We start from the raw sequence: 23261 nt of genomic DNA, 5'->3' as shown, positions 1-23261 counted from the left end.
ATTTGGCAACGTTCCAAGTTCTTGGGACTTCAGTTTCGTCCAATTTCTCTAACTTGTAGGCGCCTTTCAATAATACTTCCTTAAATCGATATGGCCCTTCCCAAGTTGGGGCTAACTTGCCCGAAGGTTCTTGTCCCGATGCCTCATTATTCCAGAAGAAAAAAATCCCCCGAATAGAATTTGCACACTTGAACTCTTGAATCATAGTATTTTTGAAACTGAAGCTTGTAATTGTGCTCACGAATAAGTGCCAACTTTCGCCTTTCTATTAGTACACGGTTTTGCATCTCGAGTCTTTGTATTTATCGTTTTGTATTTATCGTTTAATTAATGTAAAAGTTATTTATATTTAAGCTAGTTTGTTAGAGGACATGTCTAGATCGTTGAGGATGTTTAACGAACTAGACCTTAAGTTAAGTTCCTCCTAATTCGTTAAGGATGTTTAACGAATCAGGGGGTGTTTCGTTAAGTTTATTTGTTAAATGTAATGTAACGAAGTGGGTGGGTAGTTCGTTACGGAATGTGTAACGAACTAGACCCATTTTCTATATATAGTGGGTTCGTCCACTGTTTAATTTAAGTTTTGAGTTAAGATTAACAAACCTCTGTCCAGATTTCCTCTCAAGGTTCATCTTAATTATTCAATCTATAATACACATATACACAAACTAATACTAATATATATACAACATAATCTATAAGAGCAACAATGAACTAGATCCGTTTATAGTTATTAGACCTTAGATCTGAGATAGATCAGAGGGTTTCACAAGTGGTATCAGAGCCTTCGGTGTTCGATTTCTCTTGATTTGACTGTTAATTAGTTAATTAAGGACTGTTAATTGTTATTTTGGTATTATTTGGTTTCGGTTTAAGTTTGGAACAAGATAAGTGTGAATTTGATTGGAGTATGGATTGACTGGATTGGATCTGTGTTTGGTAAGGTATTGGAAATGATTTGTGAGTTGGAATTGGAAATTGGATTGGTTTGTGTTATTGTTTGTTTTGGATCTGGTTTTGGCCAAAACAGGGGATCGTTTTGGTTCAAATGGATTCGAGATAAGTTTAACTGGGTTACGAGTGGTGTTGATTTGGATTCGCGATAGTGTTACGAGTTTTTTGATAGGTTGAGTGAACAATTTGGTGTAATAGTGGAAGAGTATTACAAATCAGGGTTTTAGTTTGGTGTTCTTATTTTGTCCAAAATCTGGAAATTCCAGATGAAGATTTGAATATCTTCATATAACTTAAAGATTCGTTAAAGTCTTGCCAGTTCGTTAACCAGTGTTAATCAATTCATTACTTAATTCATTATCCTTTCTCATTCGTGTCTTCCAGTTCATGAGACACGTGTCCTAGTTCGTTAACATTAATTCTAACAAACTTTTGCCACGTGGCAATAGTTGTCCGAGTTTGTTACAACCGTTTTAACAACCTAATTCGCTATAGTTGATTCGTTATCAACTGTAGCTAATTCGTCACCTTGATTCGTCACGTAATTCGTTAAAAGTGCCTTAGTGATTCGTTAAGGAAACTCAGTAATTCGTTACCTTAATTCGCTAAGATTTCGCTTGTTTGATTCGTTACTTGATACCACCTGATTCATTAACATATTTTGTCAATCTAATTCGTTACTTTGACTTAATTCGTTGACCCAAATCGTTATAACATAGTTCGTGTGACACTGTTCCAGATTCGTTAAACTCACAGATTCGTTAAAGCTGTTTCTAATTCACAATTCGTTACTGTTCACAGTTCGTTAAAAGTTTCCAAATTTAACCCTTGAAGTTTGAGTGTCTTGTCATTTTTCAAAATGGCTGGTATGTATCTTAGCTTCCCAAAATATGTTAATGTAACAAATGTTGCAACTAGACACCGAGATTTGTTCACATTCAAAATGTCCACGTTTAATGAAATTTAGTGATTTTGCTAAGTGGGAACCCCGTTTCCGTGCTCATCTAGGGCCGGTTCACCCTGATTGTTCGTATTGCCTGGATGAGGTATATACCGTTCCGATGATTGAAGATGAGACTATCGGTTTCACACCTAAAGCTATCTCTCAATACTCTCAAGAAGAAAAGAAAGCATTGGAAATTGAAACAAAAGCCTACTCTACTCTTACAATGGCTTTACCTGAAAACATCTTTCACCAAGTTGGTAGCAAAAAGATTTGTGCTTGGTTATTCCAACACATTCGTATGAGGAGTATGGGTAACACCGTTGAAAGTAAGAAGGTCATGCTAAAGTTTCAATTTAGGAACTTTAACTTACTTAAGGGTGAGACTGTCGAGGAGATGACAACAAGGTTTAATCATCTGATAACCGAGATGGACAAGATGAAGTTGGAAACTTACGAAGTGGATAAGATTGATACCATCAAGAGTGCATTACCGAGTTCTTATTCTACGTTTTTAATGGTTCTGAAAGAGAACAATTACTTCAACAATGAAGACTTAACAGCATCCGAATTTATGCATAAGATCAAAGCAAGAGAATACGATCTCAAATGTCAAAAGTCTTCTAAGGATAATTAAGATCCTGCTTTTTATGGTGGGAGTATGCCCTTGAGTTCAACCATCTCTCCAATCACTGCATTTTTTACACAAAATGCAAGTGAGAATGCGACATCTATCTATAGTGATCCAAGAGCATATTTCTACACTGCCGGAAGTTCTGGATCACCGGTGCTTCTGGTGGATCTAGAAATTCATCTACTATAAATCAATTTTCACCACCACCGAGTGTAAACATGAAGGAATCTGAACAAAACTTTGCTTTCTTGTCAGCCTTCATGACCTCATACGAAAATTTGGTTAGTAGTAAGATTGCTACTAGTGATTTGACTGATGAAGACTATGATCAGATTGATCCGGATGACTTAGAGATTATGGATTTGAAATGGAACATGGCGATGATTGTTCGAAAGGTTAAAAGATTTATGCAACGAACCGGCAAAGATCTTCCTGCTTTGAACAAGAAGGTTGTATTTGATAAACTACTTGTTAAATGTTACAATTGCCAAGAGTTCGGCCATTTTGCAAAAGAATATGATAAGCCGAAGAAGGAGTATACTGGTCCTAGAAATCAAGATTGAAGTTCATCGAGTAAAAATGGGAATGATGATGTTAAGACTTCTGGAACCACAACTTCTTCTGGATCACAAGCTATGCTGACTAATTTGGATGGAACTGATTGGTCACAACAGCTGATGTGTAATGACAATCAAGCCAATTTGGTTATGTTCAAGACAAATGACTTTTTTCAAGATGCAAGCGAAAGTGATCTACCGTCTGATAATGATTCTGAATCAGATTCTGATGATTCATGTGAAAAGCTTCAAACCACGTTTGCTTGCATGGCTAAGATCAATGAGGTTAGTTCTTCTATCTCTTATAATTTGTCTGCTAAAGTAATTTGTGCCGAATGTGAGAAGACTAAGCCTAAGTTAGAGTCTTTGAAATATCACAATGATAGTTTAGTGAGAGAAATTGCTTCACTTAAGAATACTTATCGACAATCTCTTGAATCTCAAATGAGATCTGGAGAGAAGATTGAAGCTTTGTCGACAAGTAACCACGATCTCAAGGCTGAGTTATCTGTTAAAATGACAATCAATGATCAAAAGTTTCAAGAAATTTTGAAACATCGTTCGAAGATAACCGAGCTTGAAAATGAGGTTCTTGAGTTGAAGAACAAGTAGGGAAAATTTAGAAACTCTTCCGTTTTGCTAAACGAAATAATCGAAGTATCTAGTAAGCAAAAAGATTCGATAAAAGGTATAGGTTTTGTTGAAATTCCACCACCTTTTCAAAATGATTATAAAGCAAATCCTTTTGCTAGGAAAGAAGAGGATGTGATTGTTAAAGAACCTGTGATTTCTGAAAAATCAAAACCAGTAAAGACTGAAACTGTTAAAGCCCAACCTACAACTCAAAAACCTCATGTTGAAAGCAACAAAGTATTTGTTGAAAATGTTGATAAAGTGATTATTGATGATGTGTTTGAACTTGAGGTTATACACAAAAACCAGAATATTCCAAGTTCTAATCACATTCTTTGTGAACCTCATGAATTTGAGGAGGCCATGTATGGTTCACACACAACTCATGTGAGAAAAGAAGACCAAGTTAAGGTTAAACCTATGAAGGCTAAGAAACCAGAAAAGCCTAAAATTTCTGATGAGGATTTGATGCGTTTTGTCAATTAAACGGTTTCCAAGCCGACAACTGGTCGTGTGTTTAAGTTGAAAGGAATTGACACGATGTTCACTGAGAAAGACATTCCAATTAGTATTATCAAACCTGAGCTTATTGAAAGCGTTTTTCACAATGAAACCTCCAAGATACAAGATCTTGAATGTCAATGTTTGTGCTAAAACATCAAACTCATCAGACCCATTGATTAAAGCTAAGAAATTGTTAAAAACTACTAAAAAGGTTAATTTTGTGAATTCAACTAGAACTGACACATTGCAATGTTTTTCCAACTGTTATAATCTTGACTTCTATATGAAAAAGAAGTCTGTGTTGTCTGATGATTTGGCCAAGAGTTTTACTAAAAATGTAAGTCATCAACCTTCTGTGGCATCTGTTTTTTCCAAATCTCAACATGATTGTGTGGACATGCGAAGTTGTTTTCTGTGTGGACAACAAGGTCATATAGTGAGAAACTGTGGACAGAAGAAATCTCAGAATCTTCATCCGTTTGTCAAGGACCAATCGAAACCGGTTCCTATGATAAAGGAGATTCTGAAACGACCTGTGTCGTGTGATGATGATACATACATTATGTTTTCAAATGTGAATCCACGTAAGGTAATTCATGTGAACGAAACATATGGTCAAGTAAAACCAAAATTGTTCCAACTGAGCCAATCTGCAAGAACGTGAACTCAAATGTCGTTCAAGCTGCTTATCTGAGACGAAAGTCTAAGAGGCCTGTAACTTATTCTCAAGTTGCTGAACAATAGTTGAATTCTGTTTAAGTTAATCTTCCAAGTGAAACTCAAAAGGTGCCCAAGACTGAGGCCTGGGCTGCCTTTTTGAACTAATCACTTTTATTTTGTGTGTAGGGTACATCCAAGACAGTGTCTGGTGAAAACTGGATAATGGATAGTGGATGTTATCATTATATAACTGGAAATCTCGACCTCTTAACAAATGTGAGAAATATTCAAGGGGGTTATGTGGCTTTTGCTGGGAATTCTGGGGGCATGATAACACAAGAAGGTGAAGTTTCAAATGGTCACATTACGTTTGAAAAAGTCAATTACTATGACAAGGTGGACCATAATTTATTGAGTGTGTCGCAAATCTGTGACAAGAAGTACACAACTATATTTTTTGATAAAGAATGCTGATTTTTAAATCGGGATACGTCATTCCCGAGGACATGGTTGTTATGCGATCACCTCGATCAAATGATATTTATGTCTTGAATATGTCTTCTAAGGCGTCAACTTCCGTAGAAACGTGTTTCGCTTCAAAAGCAACTGAAAAAGACTTTATTATATCGCATCGTAGGATGGGTCATATTCATGTGAGGAAGATGAATTATTTAATGGCGAATGACTTAGTTGGAGGTGTTTCTTTGAAGAATTTTAAATTATCTGATCACTGTGTTGCTTGTAAAAAAGGCAAACAGATGAAAAAGTCACATCCGTCTAAGTTATTGAATTCCATTGACACTCCTCTTGAACGACTTCATATGGATCTTTTTGGTCCTGTGAATCGTGCTAGTATCTCTGGAGATTGGTATTGTCTTGTAGTTACCGATGATTATTCAAGATGCTCATGGGTCTTATTTGTGAGTTCAAAAGATCAAACACCTGGTCTGGTACAAAACCTAATCACTAAGATCGAATCACTATACAAGCAAAAAGTGAGGAGAATTCGAAGTGATAATGGTACTGAATTTAAGAACACTGTATTGATTTCTTTTGCATTCAAAAAGGAATTCACTGAGAATATAGTACACCTTACGTACCACAACAGAAAGGTGTTGCTGAAAGGAAGAATAGAACTTTGATTGAAGCTACCAGAACTATGCTTGCTGATTCTAAACTTCCTATCCAATTCTGGAACGAGGCAGTGAACACAGCTTGTTATACGCTTTATTGGGTTCTAACAGTTAAGAGACTCAAAAAGACAACTTATGAGCTTTTGAACAACCGAAAGCCTAACTTAAAGTAATTGGAACCATTTGGGTGCCCTTGTACGATGTTGAAGAAGGATGTGGGTAATTTTGAAGAAAAAGCCATCGAGGGGTATTTCTTGGGATATGCTTCTCCTAAGAAAAGAGTATTTAATTTCACTTCTGGTTGTGTTGAGGAATGGTGCCATGTGGACTGTCAAAAGTACACCACACCTCCACAAGGGAAATGTCCCGACTGGATGTTTGATTATAATGGCTTATTTAATTCATTTACTCATTCAACTGAGCAACCAGATGAAGACCTGGTTCATGCATACTTTGAAGATCAATTGGTCATTCCAAGATTTTCAAGTTCTAATGATGTTGTAGCTACAACTGTTGCTCCAACTGAAGATCCATGTGATGATCCTCCAGCTTCTTCTGATAATGTTTTTACTTCTTCTGATGATACTCCTGATGTTGATGATACAGTAGAAAGTGATAATTCATCTCCTGAGCTTGGAGGACATTACACTAACTTATTCGAAAATGTTGCTGTTCCTGAGAATCCCACTCTTCGGATTCATAATTATCATCCACAGAAAAACATCATTGGAGTACTTGATGTGGGTGTTCAAACACGTCATCAAGTTGCTTCGTTGAATGAGAATAATGTATTGTGTGCTTATGCGGATTTACATTCATCTGGAATCGTAAATCTTGCCAAATTCACTTGTTTTCTATCCCAAGTTGAGCAGAAAACGACTCGTAAAGCACTCAAAGATCCTTCTTGGGTAGAAGCTATGCAAGAAGAATTGCAGCAATTTGCACGTTTGGGTGTTTGGGAGCTTATTGATAAACCTGCTCGAGTCAAGAAGGCTATTCCGACTAAGTGGGTATTTAAATGCAAAAAGGACGATCTTGGTGTGATCGTGAGAAACAAGGCACGACTAGTGGTGCAAGGTTTCCATCAGCAAGAGGGTATTGACTACACTGATGTATATGCTCCGGTTGCAATATTGGAGTCTATACGAATCTTTCTGGCTTATGCAGCTTTCAAGAATATCAAGGTCTATCAAATGGATGTTAAAAGTGTTTTTCTCAATGGTAACTTACACGAGGAAGTGTTTGTTTTACAGCCTCCTGGCTTTGAAGATCCTGATTATCCGGACCGAGTTTACCGCTTAAACAAGGCCATGTATGGTCTACACCAAGCACCGAGAGCTTGGTATGGCACGCTCTCCGACCATCTGACTGATAAGGCTTCAAGCGAGGGACTGTCGACTGCACTTTATTTTATAAGAATATTGGTGATGATCTTCTCCTCGTTCAGATTTATGTCGACGACATTATCTTTGGGTCTACAAACCACACGTTATGTAAGGGTTTCGAGAAGTCAATTCAAACAAAGTTCGAGATGAGCTCGATGGGAGAGATGAAATTCTTTCTAGGGTTTCAAGTTCACCAGTCTGCGAAAGGAATCTTTATTCACCAGACCAAATATGTGAACGATGTCTTGAGCCGATTCAAGATATCTGCTGGAAAAATCCCTTCAAATCCTCTCCCCGTGGGTCACAATTTATCACCAGATGAATTGGAGGACACCGTTAATCCTACCCTCTATCGTGCTATGATCGATTATTTAATGTATCTAACGTCTTCTCGCCCCGACATTATGTTTGCTCTTTGTCTTTCTTCTAGGTTTCAAGCAAGTCCACGAGTGACTCACCTAGTAGCGGACAAGCGTGTTCTTCAGTATCTGAGAGGGAATCCAGACATCGGGTTGTGGTACCCCAAGGACGATAACTTTGAACTTACCGTCTTTTCAGACTCGGACTACGGAGGTTGCAAGATTAACTTCAAGTCAACTACGGCAAGGTGTCAGTTCTTAGGAAACCGGCTTGTTTCTTGGCAGTGTAAGAAGCAGACGACGGTCTCTACTTCAACCGCTGAGACAGAATATGTTGCAGCCTCGAGTAGCTGTTCCCAGGTTTTGTGGATTCAACAACATCTGAGCGACTACGGTTTAAAGTTTCTTACTAATCCTATTTTGATTGATAACTCTGCAGCCATAAGTATCACCAAAAATCCCATACAACATTCTAAAACGAAACATATCGAAATTCGATATCATTTCATACAGGATTGTTTTGAAAAGAAATTAATCGACCTTGAGAAAGTACATACTGATTTTTCAAAAAGCCTATCTATTTACCAAAGCCTTTGATAAAACTCGATTTCAATTTTTGCTTGGTTTAAATGGATTGAAGACCCTTGCTGATATCCTGAAACAAGGATAACTATCTTTATTTTCTGCTTCTTTTTCTTTTAAATTTTATTTTGGTTTTGATTTTTAGGGGGTGAAAAATAGAAAATACAAAAATATTGTACTTTTTTTTATAGATAAAACCCAAAAACATTGAAAAATAATCCAAAAACATTTGAAAATTAAAAAAAAAATACAAAAATATAGTGTTTTCTGGTTCTTAATGTTTTCCTTTAAATATTTTAAAAATCCAAAAACAATTTAAAATCTGAAAATTCAAAAATATTGTGTTTTCAGTTTGTATAGAAAAAATCCGAAAATCCAAAAAGATTGTGAAGTTTCTTTGTTTATAAGAAAATTGAAAAAGACAAAAAGATTGTGTTTATGTATGTAAAGAGAAAAACCAAAAAGATTTTTGCATATGTTTGCTGAAAAGTATGTCAATTACTCATATTTGAAGGACATGTATTCGTACATGTTTGGTCCTAATATTTACTCGTAAATATTTGGGATAGCCATTTACCTGACAATGGAAAGTAGTTGGGGCATTCATTACGTTTTTTATTTTTATTTTCTCGCTGAAATTATGTCGGTTATTTAAGTTTGTGGAGCATGCTTGCATGTCTTGGTCCTATTATTCACTTGTTGAATTAATAGAATAGCCATTAATTTATAGACTTAATGTAACTGGGGCGATTAAATTCATTTTGTTTTATTCTCCTCAAAATTTTTGAGTTTTTGAAGCAAAAAGAGAAAATGATAGTACATTGATTGTTTTGACCCCATATCTAGCAACAAAATAAGCTTAAAAGACTGTGTGTTTAATTGCATTGGTGCATTGGTAGGTCTTAAACAAACTGTTAGAGTAAAGTATGTGATATAAACATAAAGAAATGCCAAATTGAAAGAGGTGTTAGTCTCTAGTGAGGATGGCAGAAATGTAATAACCTGCCATACTCAAGCCTTATATATGTTTGATCACCCAAAAATAAAATAAAGCAAATAACAAGTGTTGAGGTTCTGGACACTGTGAGTCTTTATGCGGCTTAATCATCTGGGTATTCATATGCATGGATATTTCACTCACTTTTAGAGCAAACCCAAAGTCATTAAACTTGATCACTGTTGTACCTCGTACAATCTAAATTACTGACTTAATCAAAATTCGCTGTTAGTCATACATTTGTTCCTCCCTTGCGCGCGTCTCAATACCATTAAGAAACGAACCCCAGGGGATACAGAGTATGTAAGCCGACAGATGGACTCGTGCATATTCACTCATAGTAAAGGAAACTCAATGCATTGCTCATACATTTCTATAAAATTCAACTTTTGATCAACAATATAATGGTTTAAGTCAAGTTGGGGTGATATGGCAAAAATCAAATTAAGCTTGAACCGAGATTAGAGGCTGATAGTTTCTGATATTCTGTGTTCTAATTGAACTATTAATAATATCACAAAAACGCTTGAAGGTTTGTTATAAGATTTAAGTGGACAACAATACCAACAACCGACTTAACGCCAGTCACAATATCGCTGAAATATTAAACTGTGATGGAAGGGCAATCTAATCAATATGATACTCTGCTCAAACTCATCAAAAATCCAAAAAATATGTACTGCTTTTGAAAACTCCTACAAAAACACAAAAATATTTTCCTACTTTAAGTTTCGGATATTTTTCTGGTAAATATTTTTCATTAACAAATATTCAAAATTCAAAAAAGATTTTGCTTTTCATTCTACATATTATTTAGTTTTCTTTAAGTTAAGTGTTTCAAAACGTAAAACACGTTAAGGTATTCGATCATCGAGCTATGGGTTCTCGGTGATTCATTTAAGTTATTTAGTTTCAATATTTAATTAATATTTAATTTAATTGATTTTATTAATTTAATTATTTAATTTAAAATTACATTAAGTATTTCGTTAAAGTTTAACGAATTAAAGTCATTTATAACGAATTGAACTCCACTTCGTTAACTTTAATTCGCTTCCGCCACTCTGTAACGAATGGCTTCTAATTCGTTAAGATTTTCGCGAATTACTTGTAATTCGTTAAGCCACGGGTTAATGTAAGATAACGAATCACCTAATTCGTTATTTCAAAATTCAAATGAATCAGATGATTCGTTACATTGGGGAATGTTCTGTGTCAGACCATATATTGAATTGAGAAGGCGATTCGTTTCATACTATTCACTTTCTTCTTTCTTTCCTACTGTAACTCTGGCCAAATTTCTCCAAAATTTTTGATCTTCATTATATTACGTTTAGATCATATATTCTGATTCCTAAGGTATATACGATCATAACGTGATGCTTTACGTCATCGTTGATGAATGTTTGTTGGGTTAATTGTTGGATTTTGTTATCGGGTTTTTTGTTTTTTCGTAAACCCTTAATTTAATCAACTTATGCTACCACTTTGGTACAAAGGTTCAATATCAATCCATTCGCGGTGTCTTTCTGAGATCCTTATAATCTTTTGTTCAGATATACATCGATGATTATGGTGTAATTGATCTCAAAATTGCAATGTTGACTTTTAGTGTTCTTTTTAATTTTGACCTTGACCAAATTAGTCAAACATTAAGCTTAATTGGCCATTAGTTAATGTTTAACGAATTGGAACTCATTCGTGTCCAATTCGTTATACATATCACACGAATCAGGATAACTAATCGTACATTATAACGAATCAGATTCTCCTTCGTTATTTATAACGAATTAGACCTTACTTCGTTAACTTTTATTAGCGATTCGTTAGTCTTAATTCGTTCACTATTTACTTGATAGCGAAGTAGCTAGTTTGTTATAACGAATCACCATTCATTTTAACGAATCAGATTTGTTTTTTAACGAATGATATATTAATTATTTTAAAAATTAACAGTTTTATAAAGTGGTTTAATTTTACAAACTTTTATTTATACATTAAATAATTATATGAGTATTATTATTATTCACTATCACTGATTCTCAACCTAGTGTATATAGAACTATGGCCGATAATATGGAACAAGATCCTCCAGTTGCTGATCCACAGCAAGTGCAACAACAAGATCTACCATTACTTCCGTATGACAAAAAGCATAACATTTATGCCTTTGTCGGTATGAACTTTGTGGATGAAGACGTATTCGGTGATTTATTGACGTTTATTAGACGCTCGGCTATTCATCATGCCGTAACTGCATAACCGAAAGTCTATTTTAGCATTATTCGTCAGTTTTGGAATACAGCTAGATACGTTGAAGTTGATAATCATATTGAAGCTACGATCAACCAAATGCCTATTACTGTTGACACTGATGTTATTCGATGAGTGCTTCGATTTGGTGACACTATTGATTATCCTAGTGAATATGACAAAGGTTTGATCCGAGGTTTATTTCGTCGAGTATTTTATGGTGGTGACCTTGAAGCTTCGATGTATAACAAGAATGGATTATTTCCTTCCTACAAGTATTTATTACACCTGTTGATCCATTGCTTAGGAGGACGTAAATGTGGCTTCAATGAATGTCGAATTATGTTACAATCAGCATTTGTCGCGTTGATTCTGAACAAGCCATTAAACTTTTCGGAGATGATTTTCTATCACCTTAAGGAACAATGCCTCACGGCGGTACACCGCAAGAAGTTCCTGATGTACCCTCGATTTCTTCAGTTGATCATCCAAGATTTGATTCCGAATTTGGTTATTGATCAAGCTTTAGTGGGTGATGTGATCCCGCTTGAACACATGTCTGCTGATACTATATGAAGAATGAAGATTTATAGGAAAGAGACACACCGGACCAAACGTTTAATCGGTCATCTGGTGAATCCAGATTATGTATGTCCTCCCAATGATCGCTGGATCCATAATGATTCGGATTCCGAGCGTGAGGAAGGAGCATATGGGAACGAGGGTGATGATGATGACAATAATGGTGGTAATGGTGGTGATGGTGATGCCCATGCTGAACAACAAGCTGCGGTTGAGGCTGCTTTAGCTGCTACTATAGCCGCTCAACGCAAAAGGAAAGAAAAAGAATTAGTGGGTGAAGGGTCGTCTAAGTGACGAGTGTCGGCTGGTGCTGCCATCTCATTTGGAGTTCAACCTCCAAGGTCGTCCGCTTCTCAAAGACCGGTGGTGCCGCTTACTACTAGCACCCCGGAATTAACTTTGACGACCACGCTTACGACGGATCTCAGGCTTGGTATGATTCCTCAATCAGTTTTATCTACGTTACCAAGGCCTTCAGCTGCTACTTCGGTGGTCTCTCCTACACCGATGAGGATGCCTCCACCACCTATGGATTTTTCAAATCTGAGGATTAACCGACCTCAAGGACCGGTTCAACCAATTCCTTCTTCGTTTCTTGCTATGTCTCATGATCAACAGATGAACATGGTCTTGAGTCTACTCCATTTTTATGAAAATCAAATGTCTGCTGACCGAATGACTCAAGCACGCATGATGGAAAAACCAAAAGAAGCTGGTAAGTTATGTATCTTTTTGCCAGAAGGAGACAAAGGCCCTCCGTGAGATTGTTGAGTCTCAGGGGGTGAAAATAAAACAGCAAGAGGATCTTATCTTGCAGCTTACATGCAAGGACGACGAACTAAAGAAGATCAAAAACGATGAAGAAGATCCAGATGCTTCGGGTACTGGGGGAAGTGAGCCAAAAAAACTCACGGCTCGGCTTCAAGTGCTGGTACAAGTGCAGCTGGTGATTCGGGAAAACAAATCATCGCTTATCATGATATTACAGCTGCTACATCCATTGAAATGATCTAGGCTGATACAGTCATCTTTGTTGATGATGCGAGGGTGGTTAGAAGCATTGCTAATGCAAATGAGATTGAGGAAGGACAGTTTGTTGAGAGGTAACTAACACGAGAGCAAATTTTCATACTGCTTGGTCTAAACGATGATGAATTAACCGTGTTAGAGGCTAAGGACGATGTGGAGGTTGAAAATGATGAAGAGATCTTAAATTATCCGATTGCTAAGATGAGTACGGCGTTTATTTATGAGGATGAGGAAGTGGAGATCGAGGACATGACTGCTGAGGAATACCCTGATTTATTTGAACACGCTAATGTTGATTAGGGTGCTCCTATATTTACTGAGGAACGGTCAAAGCAGCAGAAGACAACCTGGAGAAAATTTCCAAGGGCAAGAATGTTGTTGATACAAGATTTGATTTAAAGCCCGATCCGTCCGTTGCTGACATTCATAATTGGTTTGCTCATCGGTACAAGAATTCTCGTAAGATTATTGAGGCATTCCAGTATATGGATCAAGAGCAGCAAGTTGAAGCTATCGCTCGAGCTCAAGCAAATCAGATGACCTCCTTCAAGGCTGTATCTAAAGTTCAAGGTGATATTATTTCATGGTTGTTTGATTCTGATTTAAATGTATGTATTATCAAATGGGAGAAGGGCGTTTAGTATTTTGAGAAGATTACTGACGTTCTTTCGTTACCAAGATGGGACATGCGGACTATGGCGTACCGTCCTTTTATAAACCGCGGCGGAGTTCAACATGCAGATTGGTTTCACAAACATCTGTTGTTTGAGGTCAATCATGGGTTTAAGTTCCTTAGACCACAAGTTCCAAAGCGTAAGCGTATTGATGAAATTGATCCAAGGACAGGTTGGAGGAAGTTGGTTCTTAAGGTAAAGCCGTCAAAGACCATGAAGCGTGTGCTAGTGAAGACAGTGAATCAACATATGTATTTATCTTTCAACCGCTGGTACTACGACAACCGAACTGGCGAGGCCGTTATTATGTTGGGTAAAGACTTAAAGACCGAGCTGATAAAGATCATTGATCCGATGTGGCTTGTGAATTTAACGGAGATCGACAATGACGTGCTATTTAAATATAAGATATTGATAGAGCGTCGTGAATACTATGACCGAGCAATGCAATTTCAACGTGTTGTTCGTGTGTGTCATGAACATGGTACTCACAGCTGGATTGGCAGTCAAGACGCTTCAAGTAATTTAAAGACAAAGAGCTCAAGATGAGGGGGTGTCTGTTAGTACACGGTTTTGTGTCTCGAGTCTTTGTATTTATCGTTTAATTAATGTAAAAGTTATTTATATATAAGCTAGTTTGTTAGAGGACATGTCTAGTTCGTTAAGGATGTTTAACGAATCAGGGAGTGTTTCGTTAAGTTTATTTGTTAAATGTAATGTAATGAAGTGGGTGGCTAGTTCGTTACATAATGTGTAACGAACTAGACACATATTCTATATATAGTGGGTTCGTCCACTGTTTAATTTAAGTTTTGAGTTAAAATTAACGAACCTCTGTCCAGATTTCCTCTCAAGCTTCATCTTAATTATTCAATCTATAATACACATATATACAAACTAATACTAATATATATACAACATATAATCTATAAGAGCAACAATGAACTAGATCCTTTTATAGTTATTAGACCTTAGATCTGAGATAGATCAGAGGGTTTCACACTTTCCTCAAGAAGATTAAGGCTCAAACGTAATTCTTCCTCATTGTCACTGATAGACAATGTTCTTACAGATGGGACCCCAATTTCGGCGGATCATGGCCTCAATGCCATATGTTAAACTGAACGGTGTTTCTGAATTACCTGTCTTCTTTTGAGTTAGAAAAGCCCAAAGGACATAGGGGTAATCCATCAACCCTTCCCATCCGTTTAGTTCCCAATCGTGACTTAATCCCATATTTAATGGTTCTATTGGCTCTTTCCACCTAGCCGTTGGCTTGCCGGTGGGAGACAGATGTGAACACTTGGTTAATCAGAAGTTCCTTCAACCAAGCCTATAACCCGCAATCCGCAAACTGAGTTTCATTACCACTGACTAGTGTTTGCAGGAGACTAAAACAATAGGTAATAAACTCCCACAAAAACTTCTTCACGCTTGCGGCAGCGATAGAGGCAACTAGCTTAGCTTCAACCCATTTGATGAAACAATCGATTGCCACAATTAGAAATTTGACGCGTCTCGGGGCTTCTGAGAATGGTCCCATGCTATCAATAGCCCACTTCTGAAATGACCATGCGGATGTCACTGGCACCAGTTCATTTTTCGATCTTAAGGTATTGGGAGCCTGGCGTTGGCATGAGTCACATTTCCTGATCACTTTGACTGCGTCAATATGCATTCTCGGCCAGTAGTAACCCGCATTCATTAACTTGGCCACTACCATTCTTGGACCCGCATGTAAACCGCAGATTCCTTCGTGGATTTCTATTATCAGATTATTTGTACTTTCGGCGTCTACACACCTGAGAAGTGGGCCCGGGAATGATCGGTGATACAGTAGCACATCTTGCACTTGATAGTTCAAAGCCTTGTGTCGGATCTTTTGAGCCGCTGATTTTTCTTCTGGGAGTGTCCCGGATAACAGATAAGCAAAAATTGGCATCATCCAAGACTCTACTACCATTTGTATGACCATCACCTGATGCTGCGGGACTGAAGGGTGATCTAGAACCTCAATGCAAATGTCTTTTGCAAAATGTTCGAAGATTGTTGAAGCTAATTTACTCAAGGCATCTGTGGACTTGTTTGCACTCCTTTTGATGTGAATGACCTTGCAAGATGCAAAATGGAGAATGAGCTCCTTTGCTTGTGAAAAATACGAGGCCATCACATCATATTTTGCTTCATATGTTCCATTGATCTGCCTGGCTATTAACATCGAATCTACGCGTGCTTCTAAGTGCCTTACACCGAGTTTTTTGGCTATCCCCAAGCCTGCCAAAAAAGCTTCATACTCTACCTCGTTTTTGGTACTTTTAAAGTCCAGCTTGATGGCATAAGTAAATTCATGGCCTTCAGGATTAACTAATCTAAGACCCACACCTGACCCTTCACCACTTGAAGCCCCATCAATAAACAATGACCATAATTGATCTTGTTCAGGAGGTGCTGGAATTTGCTGTTCAATCAAACATTCTTTCTCTTTGTCTTGCGGGACCTATGTGACAAAGTCTGCCAATAATTGACCTTTGATTGTGGGTCTTGTTTTATATTCAATTGAATGTTCTCCCAACTCAATGGCCCATTTAGCTAACCTCCCAAACAATTCCGGGTTGCTTAACACACTTTTGTGTTTATATCCCGTTAACATGTTGATTGGGTGTCCTTGGAAATATTTGCGGAGACGTCTGGCCGCATAAACCAAAGCCAACACTAATTTTTCGAGCATTGAGTATCTGGATTCCGCATCAGTCAGTCTTCTGCTTACATAATAAATTGGTGTATGAAGGTTCTTTCTATATGTCAACAGTACTGCCCCAATGGTTATGTCGGATGCTGAAAGGTATAAAGTCAATGGTTCCCCAGACTGCGGTGCAATCAGGGTGGGTAATTCCATTAAGCATTTCTTGACTTCAAGAAGAGCATGTTCAGCTTCCGCGGTCCACTTGAAGTGTGATTTCTTCAAACAATTCCTCAATGTTGACACGAAAGGAAAAGATTTAGCCGCATGGTTTGCTAGAAATCTGTTCATGGCTACTAATTAGCCATTCAGTGTTTGTACCTCTTTTATGGAAAAAGGTGAGGGCATGTGGGCGACTGCCTGGACTTTGTCCGCGTTAGCCTTGAAACCCGCATTGTAACAATCTGTAAGGCCCTATTACCGGTGCCCTACGTTGGACGTTGGATTTACTCAGAAACACAGTTCTAAATATCAAAGTTATTTTAAACTTTCGCAGAATAATAATAATAGTCAACCATTCATTACAAACACCCATAACTTGTTTTTTAAAACATAACAGATAATATCAAACATCATAACAGATCTTCAGATGCCAGTTTCTTCAATCTTGCCATGTGTCCTGCTCAAACCAGCTATCTCAATCTGTTAACCTGCGTGCATACTAAAAGTCAGCTACGATGAGTGAGTTCTAGTTAATCAGACGACATAAAATACATTCACATACTTACATATGTACCCGAAGGTACATACCTTCATATTTTACTTACATACTTACATACATACGTACTTTCATTCTTTCTTTCATACTTACATACATACTTTCATTCATACACATACGTTTTAAAGAGCATTCTGACCTATAACCTTCACCGATATTATTAGGGTCGGTCCCCTACATTCCCCGATATTATTAGGGTCGGGTTCCCTACATTCGCCGATATTATTAGTGTGACACCCGGTAAATTTCCCAACCCCTTAAACTAAGTAATCAACCTAATAATTAGGTGATTGTAAATATTATGCGCGCCATGTTAGTCAGCGCGTGCATGTGTTATGTGCGCCCTGCGCGAGCGCACCATGTTAAGAACCAGCGTGAGCATATGTTATATGCGCCATGCGTGAACGTATTGGCCTTATGTTTTCATGTAACTTAAACGTTATGTTGTCTATGGGTTGACCATCCCGCATGATGCTAAGGCGGGTGCATCCTACATCGTTTATGCGCGTGCGGAAGGGAACTAACCTACCCGCATGGCGGGAACTTTGAGAGCTAGTTTGTCTGAAGCTCCAGGATGGAATTGACTTCAACATGACTGATCACTATGTTGAAATACCAAAACCACCTGGAGAATCTACAAATGAAACTCAAATGTCCCTAACTGCGAGAAGGTTACGCACCTACCCGCAGCAAAGAAATGTTCTACACGCAGGAAGCTATGCGCACCAAGTTATACGCGCAGAACACTTAGTCAAAATGATCAGATTTAAGGAAATTGTCCCCGCCCAAAAGAGGGCGGTAGCGTGTTTCAGAAAACTTCTACTTTTTACTGTACACTGTCTAAAGCACTGAAAAAGCAAACTGTAAAAGTCAACTGCCAGCCACCCACTCTCACCAACCACAGCCCTGCATGTCCTGTCCATATCAAATCAGAATCTTTAATCTACTTTTCTACTCTTTTTAATAAATAATAATAATTTCCATACTTTATCATCATTTCAAAAGATTACAATTCCCTAAAGCAAGGGATTATGTTCCCTTGAGTTTGCCTATAAATTTGTAGCCTAAATTATCACCCAAAACACACTTCAAAGAACTACAAACTTGCACTAATCTTTTCCCAAGCATCCATTGTTTCCAGCTCCGATCCTGTTACTAGGTAAGCCTAGATTATAACCTTGAGATCTACTTTCCAACCCTTATATCTTGATCTTAATATATATAATTGTTATTTAATCGTATTCTAGACCTTCGATTCCGAGGCCAACACCAAGAAAACCCGAATCTCGATTAATCCCTTAACAAGAACCACAGGTGAGTCTCACAGCCCCATTTTTACTGTTTTCACTATTTTAAACTGTTTTCGGGGCGAGGGACACGTACTTAAATAATGTTTTATCATGGTATATTTACAAGCTAAGCAAACGATTACGTGTTTAAGTTATGTTTCATGATGAGCAATGCGAACAGTTATCTATGGTTTTTCGATGATAGTGCACCAGATTCGAGTAAGTGATCACTTTACCATTGGAACTCTAAGGGTAGGGACTGCTGGTTTGATCCGCCCACTCGTAGGGGTCGCACCTCTTACACAGACGAGTGCCTAGCACGGGGCAGTACTATGGGTTTGAGCCCGTTCGTAGAGGTCGCTCCTCTTACGCAGACGAGCGCCTTGTTTTCCGGCACAACGTCCGCGCGTAACCCGCGGGACGGTATTACAGCATATATTCGCTCGTAGTGGCAGCGCCACTTACACAGACGAGCACAGTTTTCCAGAAGTGTCTGCGCGTAACCCGCGGGACGGTATTACGTTATTTTAGCTCGTAGTGGCAGCGCCACTTACACAGACGAGCACAGTTCCCAGAAATGTTCGCGCGTAACCCGCGGAACGATTTTATCAGAATATGTTGATATAACTATGTTTTACCAAGCATGTGTTTAATGATGCTACCAGAATTATGTTTCAGAATGATTTGTATCAAGATTATGATGCAATACGATTTATCAAGTTACTAAAACTTGTGAACTCACTCAGTTTATACTGATTCAAATGTTTTTACGTGTCTTTCAGGAGATAACTAGGTAGCGCATGGAGTCGCACTTAGAGCACCACACGCTGAACATCTAAAACAAGCTTTTTGGAAGATTTTGGTTTTATCCCCTCGATGCGCACGGTTACCCGCCGCGCAAGGGGATATGGCGAGAAAATCTTCAGTTTTTGTACTTGGATGTTTTTATGTAATCCTTAAACAATGTAATGTATTTGTATTAAACTTCTCATGCGCAATAAAAATCTTTGAATGTTTTGCAATGGCCCGTGCTTAAGTATCAATCCCCACTCGCGCGCGCCCGGCTGTTTCCGCCGCTCAGGGCCGGGTGTGACAGATTGGTATCAGAGCACTGGTTATAGCGAACTAGGAAAAGAAGTTTTTAACCTAGACTATAACCTTTGGGGAATCACATGAAATATTTTTCAAAGAATATTTTCAAAAGAAAAATCACACACGCACTTAGGAACACGGGTCACAGTGTCTAGAGATAAGAACATTATGTGCTCTGAGTACATGCGCTAAGTTTGTTGTATTTTCTTTTTATGAAAGAATGCCTCCAACCAGAGCCAAGGGAATTACCATGACACCCGAGGAGCTCGCAGAAATAATCGCGCAGGCGATTGCAACGCATGAGGCCAGCAAGGCCGAATCTAGTCAGGGTCGCCAAGAGAACGAGACCCCAGAACCCGAATCAGGAGCCTTGGACAAAGGATGCTCCTATAAAACATTCATGGCCTGTAGGCCTTGGCCGTTCAAAGGCACCGAAGGAGCCATTGGGCTCTACAATTGGATTGACAAGATGGAGACAGTTCTCTCCATCAGCGGATGTAGTGAAAACCAGAAGGTCCTTTACGCGACCTGCATGTTCCAAGAAGCAGCTTCATCTTGGTGGAAGCTCCAAGTAAAGACTTTGGGGCGAGAAGTTGCTCTTCACAAGACCTGGGAAGAATTGAAAGAAATGTTGATGAGAAAGTTCTGCTCTCGCGCAGAAATTCAGAGCTTGCAACAAGAATTCTGGAACCACACCATGGTAGGAACAGATATCGATGCCTACACCAATCGTTTCAACGAGCTTTGCCAGCTGGTGCCAGACATGGCAAACACAGAAGAAAAGAAAATCGAGAGGTACATCTTTGGGTTACCTCCTGTCGTTAGAGTCCCGCTCAACGCCGCCGCACCTCCGACCTTTGACGAGGCGGTTGCGCGAGCCATCACCCTTACAAGGGATACGGTTCGTGCGGGTATGTTGACCACCCGCTTGAACGAGCAGCGAACCTCTGACTCCAAGAGGAAATGGAACTCCCACCGAGGATCAGACTTCAAGCAGCCACCGCCCAAGAAGCAGGAAAGCACAAGGGTTTACGCGATTCAAGCCGCGGAACCATCAAGGAAAGGATACAGCGGGCCTTACCCATGGTGCAACAAATGCAAGTATCACCACGAAGGCGAATGCGCGAACGTCACGTGCGCCAAATGTGGCAGACCAGGACACAAGACGGTGAATTGCCGTGCTAAAGAAGCTGGAGCCAATGACAACTGCTACGCATGCGGGAAGCCTGGACACTTCAGTCGGGATTGCCCACAGAAAGGAAACCAAGCTCGCGGGAGAGCTTTTGTGATCGGCGCGGGTGAAGCAAAGGAAGAGCCGAATGTGGTAACCGGTACGTTTTTGCTTAACGGTCATTATGCATCTGTCTTATTTGATACTGGCGCTGACCTAAGTTTTATATCCCATGAGTTTAAAAACTCCCTGGGCTTAGCGACCAGTAGGCTAGACAAACCTTATACTATAGAACTAGCCAATGGTAGGCAGTTATGCGCGAATGAAAGGACGGAGCAATGTGTGTTAGTCATGAGAGGTCATGAGTTCAATATTAACTTGTTACCAATAGATTTGGGAAGTTTCGATATTGTGGTAGGTATGGATTGGTTGGTCGAGAATCTCGCGGAGATTGTTTGTCATGAGAAACAGGTTCGGATTCCACTGTTGAACGGAGAAACTTTGATGATTCAAGGGGAAAGAAGGGGAGTTGCGACGAAACTGATTTCATGCCTAAAGGCGCGTAAGTGCCTAAGGAAAGGGTGCTACGCCTTCCTGGCGCATGTAGTAAAGAAAGGAGATGAGCGAAGAATTGAAGACTTACCAGTAGTGCGCGAATTTCCAGAAGTTTTTCCTGAAGATTTGCCCGGGTTACCGCCGCCGCGACAAGTCGAGTTTCGTATTAATTTGGTCCCAGGAGCTGCGCCAGTAGCTCGAGCGCCTTATCGCTTAGCTCCATCTGAGATGCAAGAGCTATCCAATCAGTTACAGGAACTATTGGATAAGGGTTTCATACGCCCAAGCTTTTCACCTTGGGGAGCTCCAGTACTGTTTGTAAAGAAGAAAGATGGTTCGTTCAGAATGTGTATTGACTACAGGGAGCTGAACAAGCTGACAGTCAAAAATCGGTACCCCTTACCGAGGATTGACGACTTGTTTGACCAGTTGCAGGGATCCAGTTATTATTCGAAGATAGATCTACGGTCAGGATACCACCAACTTAGGGTCCATGAGGAAGACGCGCCAAAGACAGCCTTCCGAACCAGATATGGCCATTATGAGTTCTTAGTGATGCCTTTCGGGCTAACTAATGCGCCGGCTATATTCATGGATCTGATGAACCGTGTGTGCAAACCATACTTGGACAAGTTTGTGATTGTGTTTATAGATGATATTTTGATTTACTCTCGAACCAAGGCCGAGCATGAGCAACACCTGAGAATGATTTTAGAATTGTTAAGGAAAGAAAAGTTGTATGCGAAGTTTTCCAAGTGCGAATTTTGGCTTAGAGAAGTTCACTTCCTCGGTCACGTTGTAAACGAGAAAGGAATTCACGTTGATCCTTCCAAAGTCAAGGCCATCGAAAACTGGGAAGCGCCAAAAACCCCAACTGAGGTGAGGCAATTCCTTGGACTAGCTGGCTACTATCGACGCTTCATTGAGAACTTCTCCAAGATAGCTCTACCTCTGACCGCGCTAACTCAGAAAGACAAGGCGTTTATTTGGGGCAAGAATCAGGAAGCGGCATTTCAAATGTTGAAACAGAAGTTATGTAGTGCGCCAATCTTATCCCTGCCCGAGGGGACAGATGACATCGTTGTTTACTGCGACGCTTCACATCAAGGACTCGGATGTGTCCTTATGCAGCGAGACAAAGTTATAGCGTATGCCTCGCGCCAACTTAAGACCAATGAGAAGAACTACACAACGCATGATTTAGAACTTGGAGCTGTTGTCTTCGCGCTAAAGATTTGGCGCCATTACCTCTACGGTACGAAATGTGTAATCTTTACGGATCATAAGAGCCTCCAACATATATTCGATCAGAAGGAATTAAACATGAGGCAACGAAGATGGGTTGAATTGTTGAATGATTATGATTGCGAGATCAAGTATCATCCGGGGAAAGCGAATGTGGTAGCAGACGCGCTAAGCAGAAAGGAGCGAATAAAAACGCTACGAGTCAAGGCTCTAAGGTTGACCATTCACGCAGATCTCTCTACCCGCATCCGAGACGCTCAGCAAGAAGCCTTGAAACCAGAGTTTGTTAAAAACGAATGCCTTGGGGGTATGGTTAAGAATTTGGAACTTAAAGGGAACAACACTCGATATTTTGCCAACCGCATATGGGTCCCTCTCAAGGGAGGATTGCGCGAGCAGGTATTAAACGAAGCTCACAAGACGCGATATTCCGTACATCCTGGCGCAGACAAGATGTACCAAGATGTTAAAACGCTGTATTGGTGGCCCAATCTTAAAGGCGCCATCGCGATGTATGTCGGTAAGTGCCTGACGTGTTCAAAAGTAAAGGCTGAATACCAGAAACCATCGGG

General features: G+C 39.2%; 1 protein-coding gene across 1 annotated transcript; it reads right to left on the bottom strand.

Moving 5' to 3' along the window:
• Nucleotides 1-15212: 15212 nt before the first annotated feature.
• Nucleotides 15213-16910, bottom strand: LOC143597752 (uncharacterized). The gene is made up of 2 exons (XM_077076164.1): nucleotides 16692-16910; nucleotides 15213-16376 (listed from the first exon to the last, which is right to left on the bottom strand). The coding sequence occupies exons 1-2, from the start codon at nucleotides 16908-16910 to the stop codon at nucleotides 15213-15215; spliced, it is 1383 nt and encodes a 460-aa protein (XP_076932279.1).
• Nucleotides 16911-23261: the final 6351 nt, after the last annotated feature.

The sequence above is a fragment of the Bidens hawaiensis genome, unplaced genomic scaffold (assembly GCF_021521415.1).
Source record: "Bidens hawaiensis isolate Kalapana, Puna unplaced genomic scaffold, B.hawaiensis_p1.1 tig00001832_1, whole genome shotgun sequence".
In the NCBI taxonomy this organism is placed as follows: Eukaryota; Viridiplantae; Streptophyta; class Magnoliopsida; order Asterales; family Asteraceae; genus Bidens; species Bidens hawaiensis.
Note: the sequence above shows the minus strand (reverse complement) of the source record. Positions and strands in the feature narration are given on the sequence as shown.

What these genes read in the sequence shown, in the direction of transcription:
- LOC143597752 (XM_077076164.1), bottom strand. Translation starts at nt 16,910, where the DNA reads ATGAACAGATTTCTAGCAAACCATGCGGCTAAATCTTTTCCTTTCGTG. An exon ending in CCGACATAACCATTGGGGCA is followed by an intron (nt 16,377 to 16,691) that starts GTACTGTTGACA and finishes TTTGTCACATAG; the next exon opens with GTCCCGCAAGACAAAGAGAA.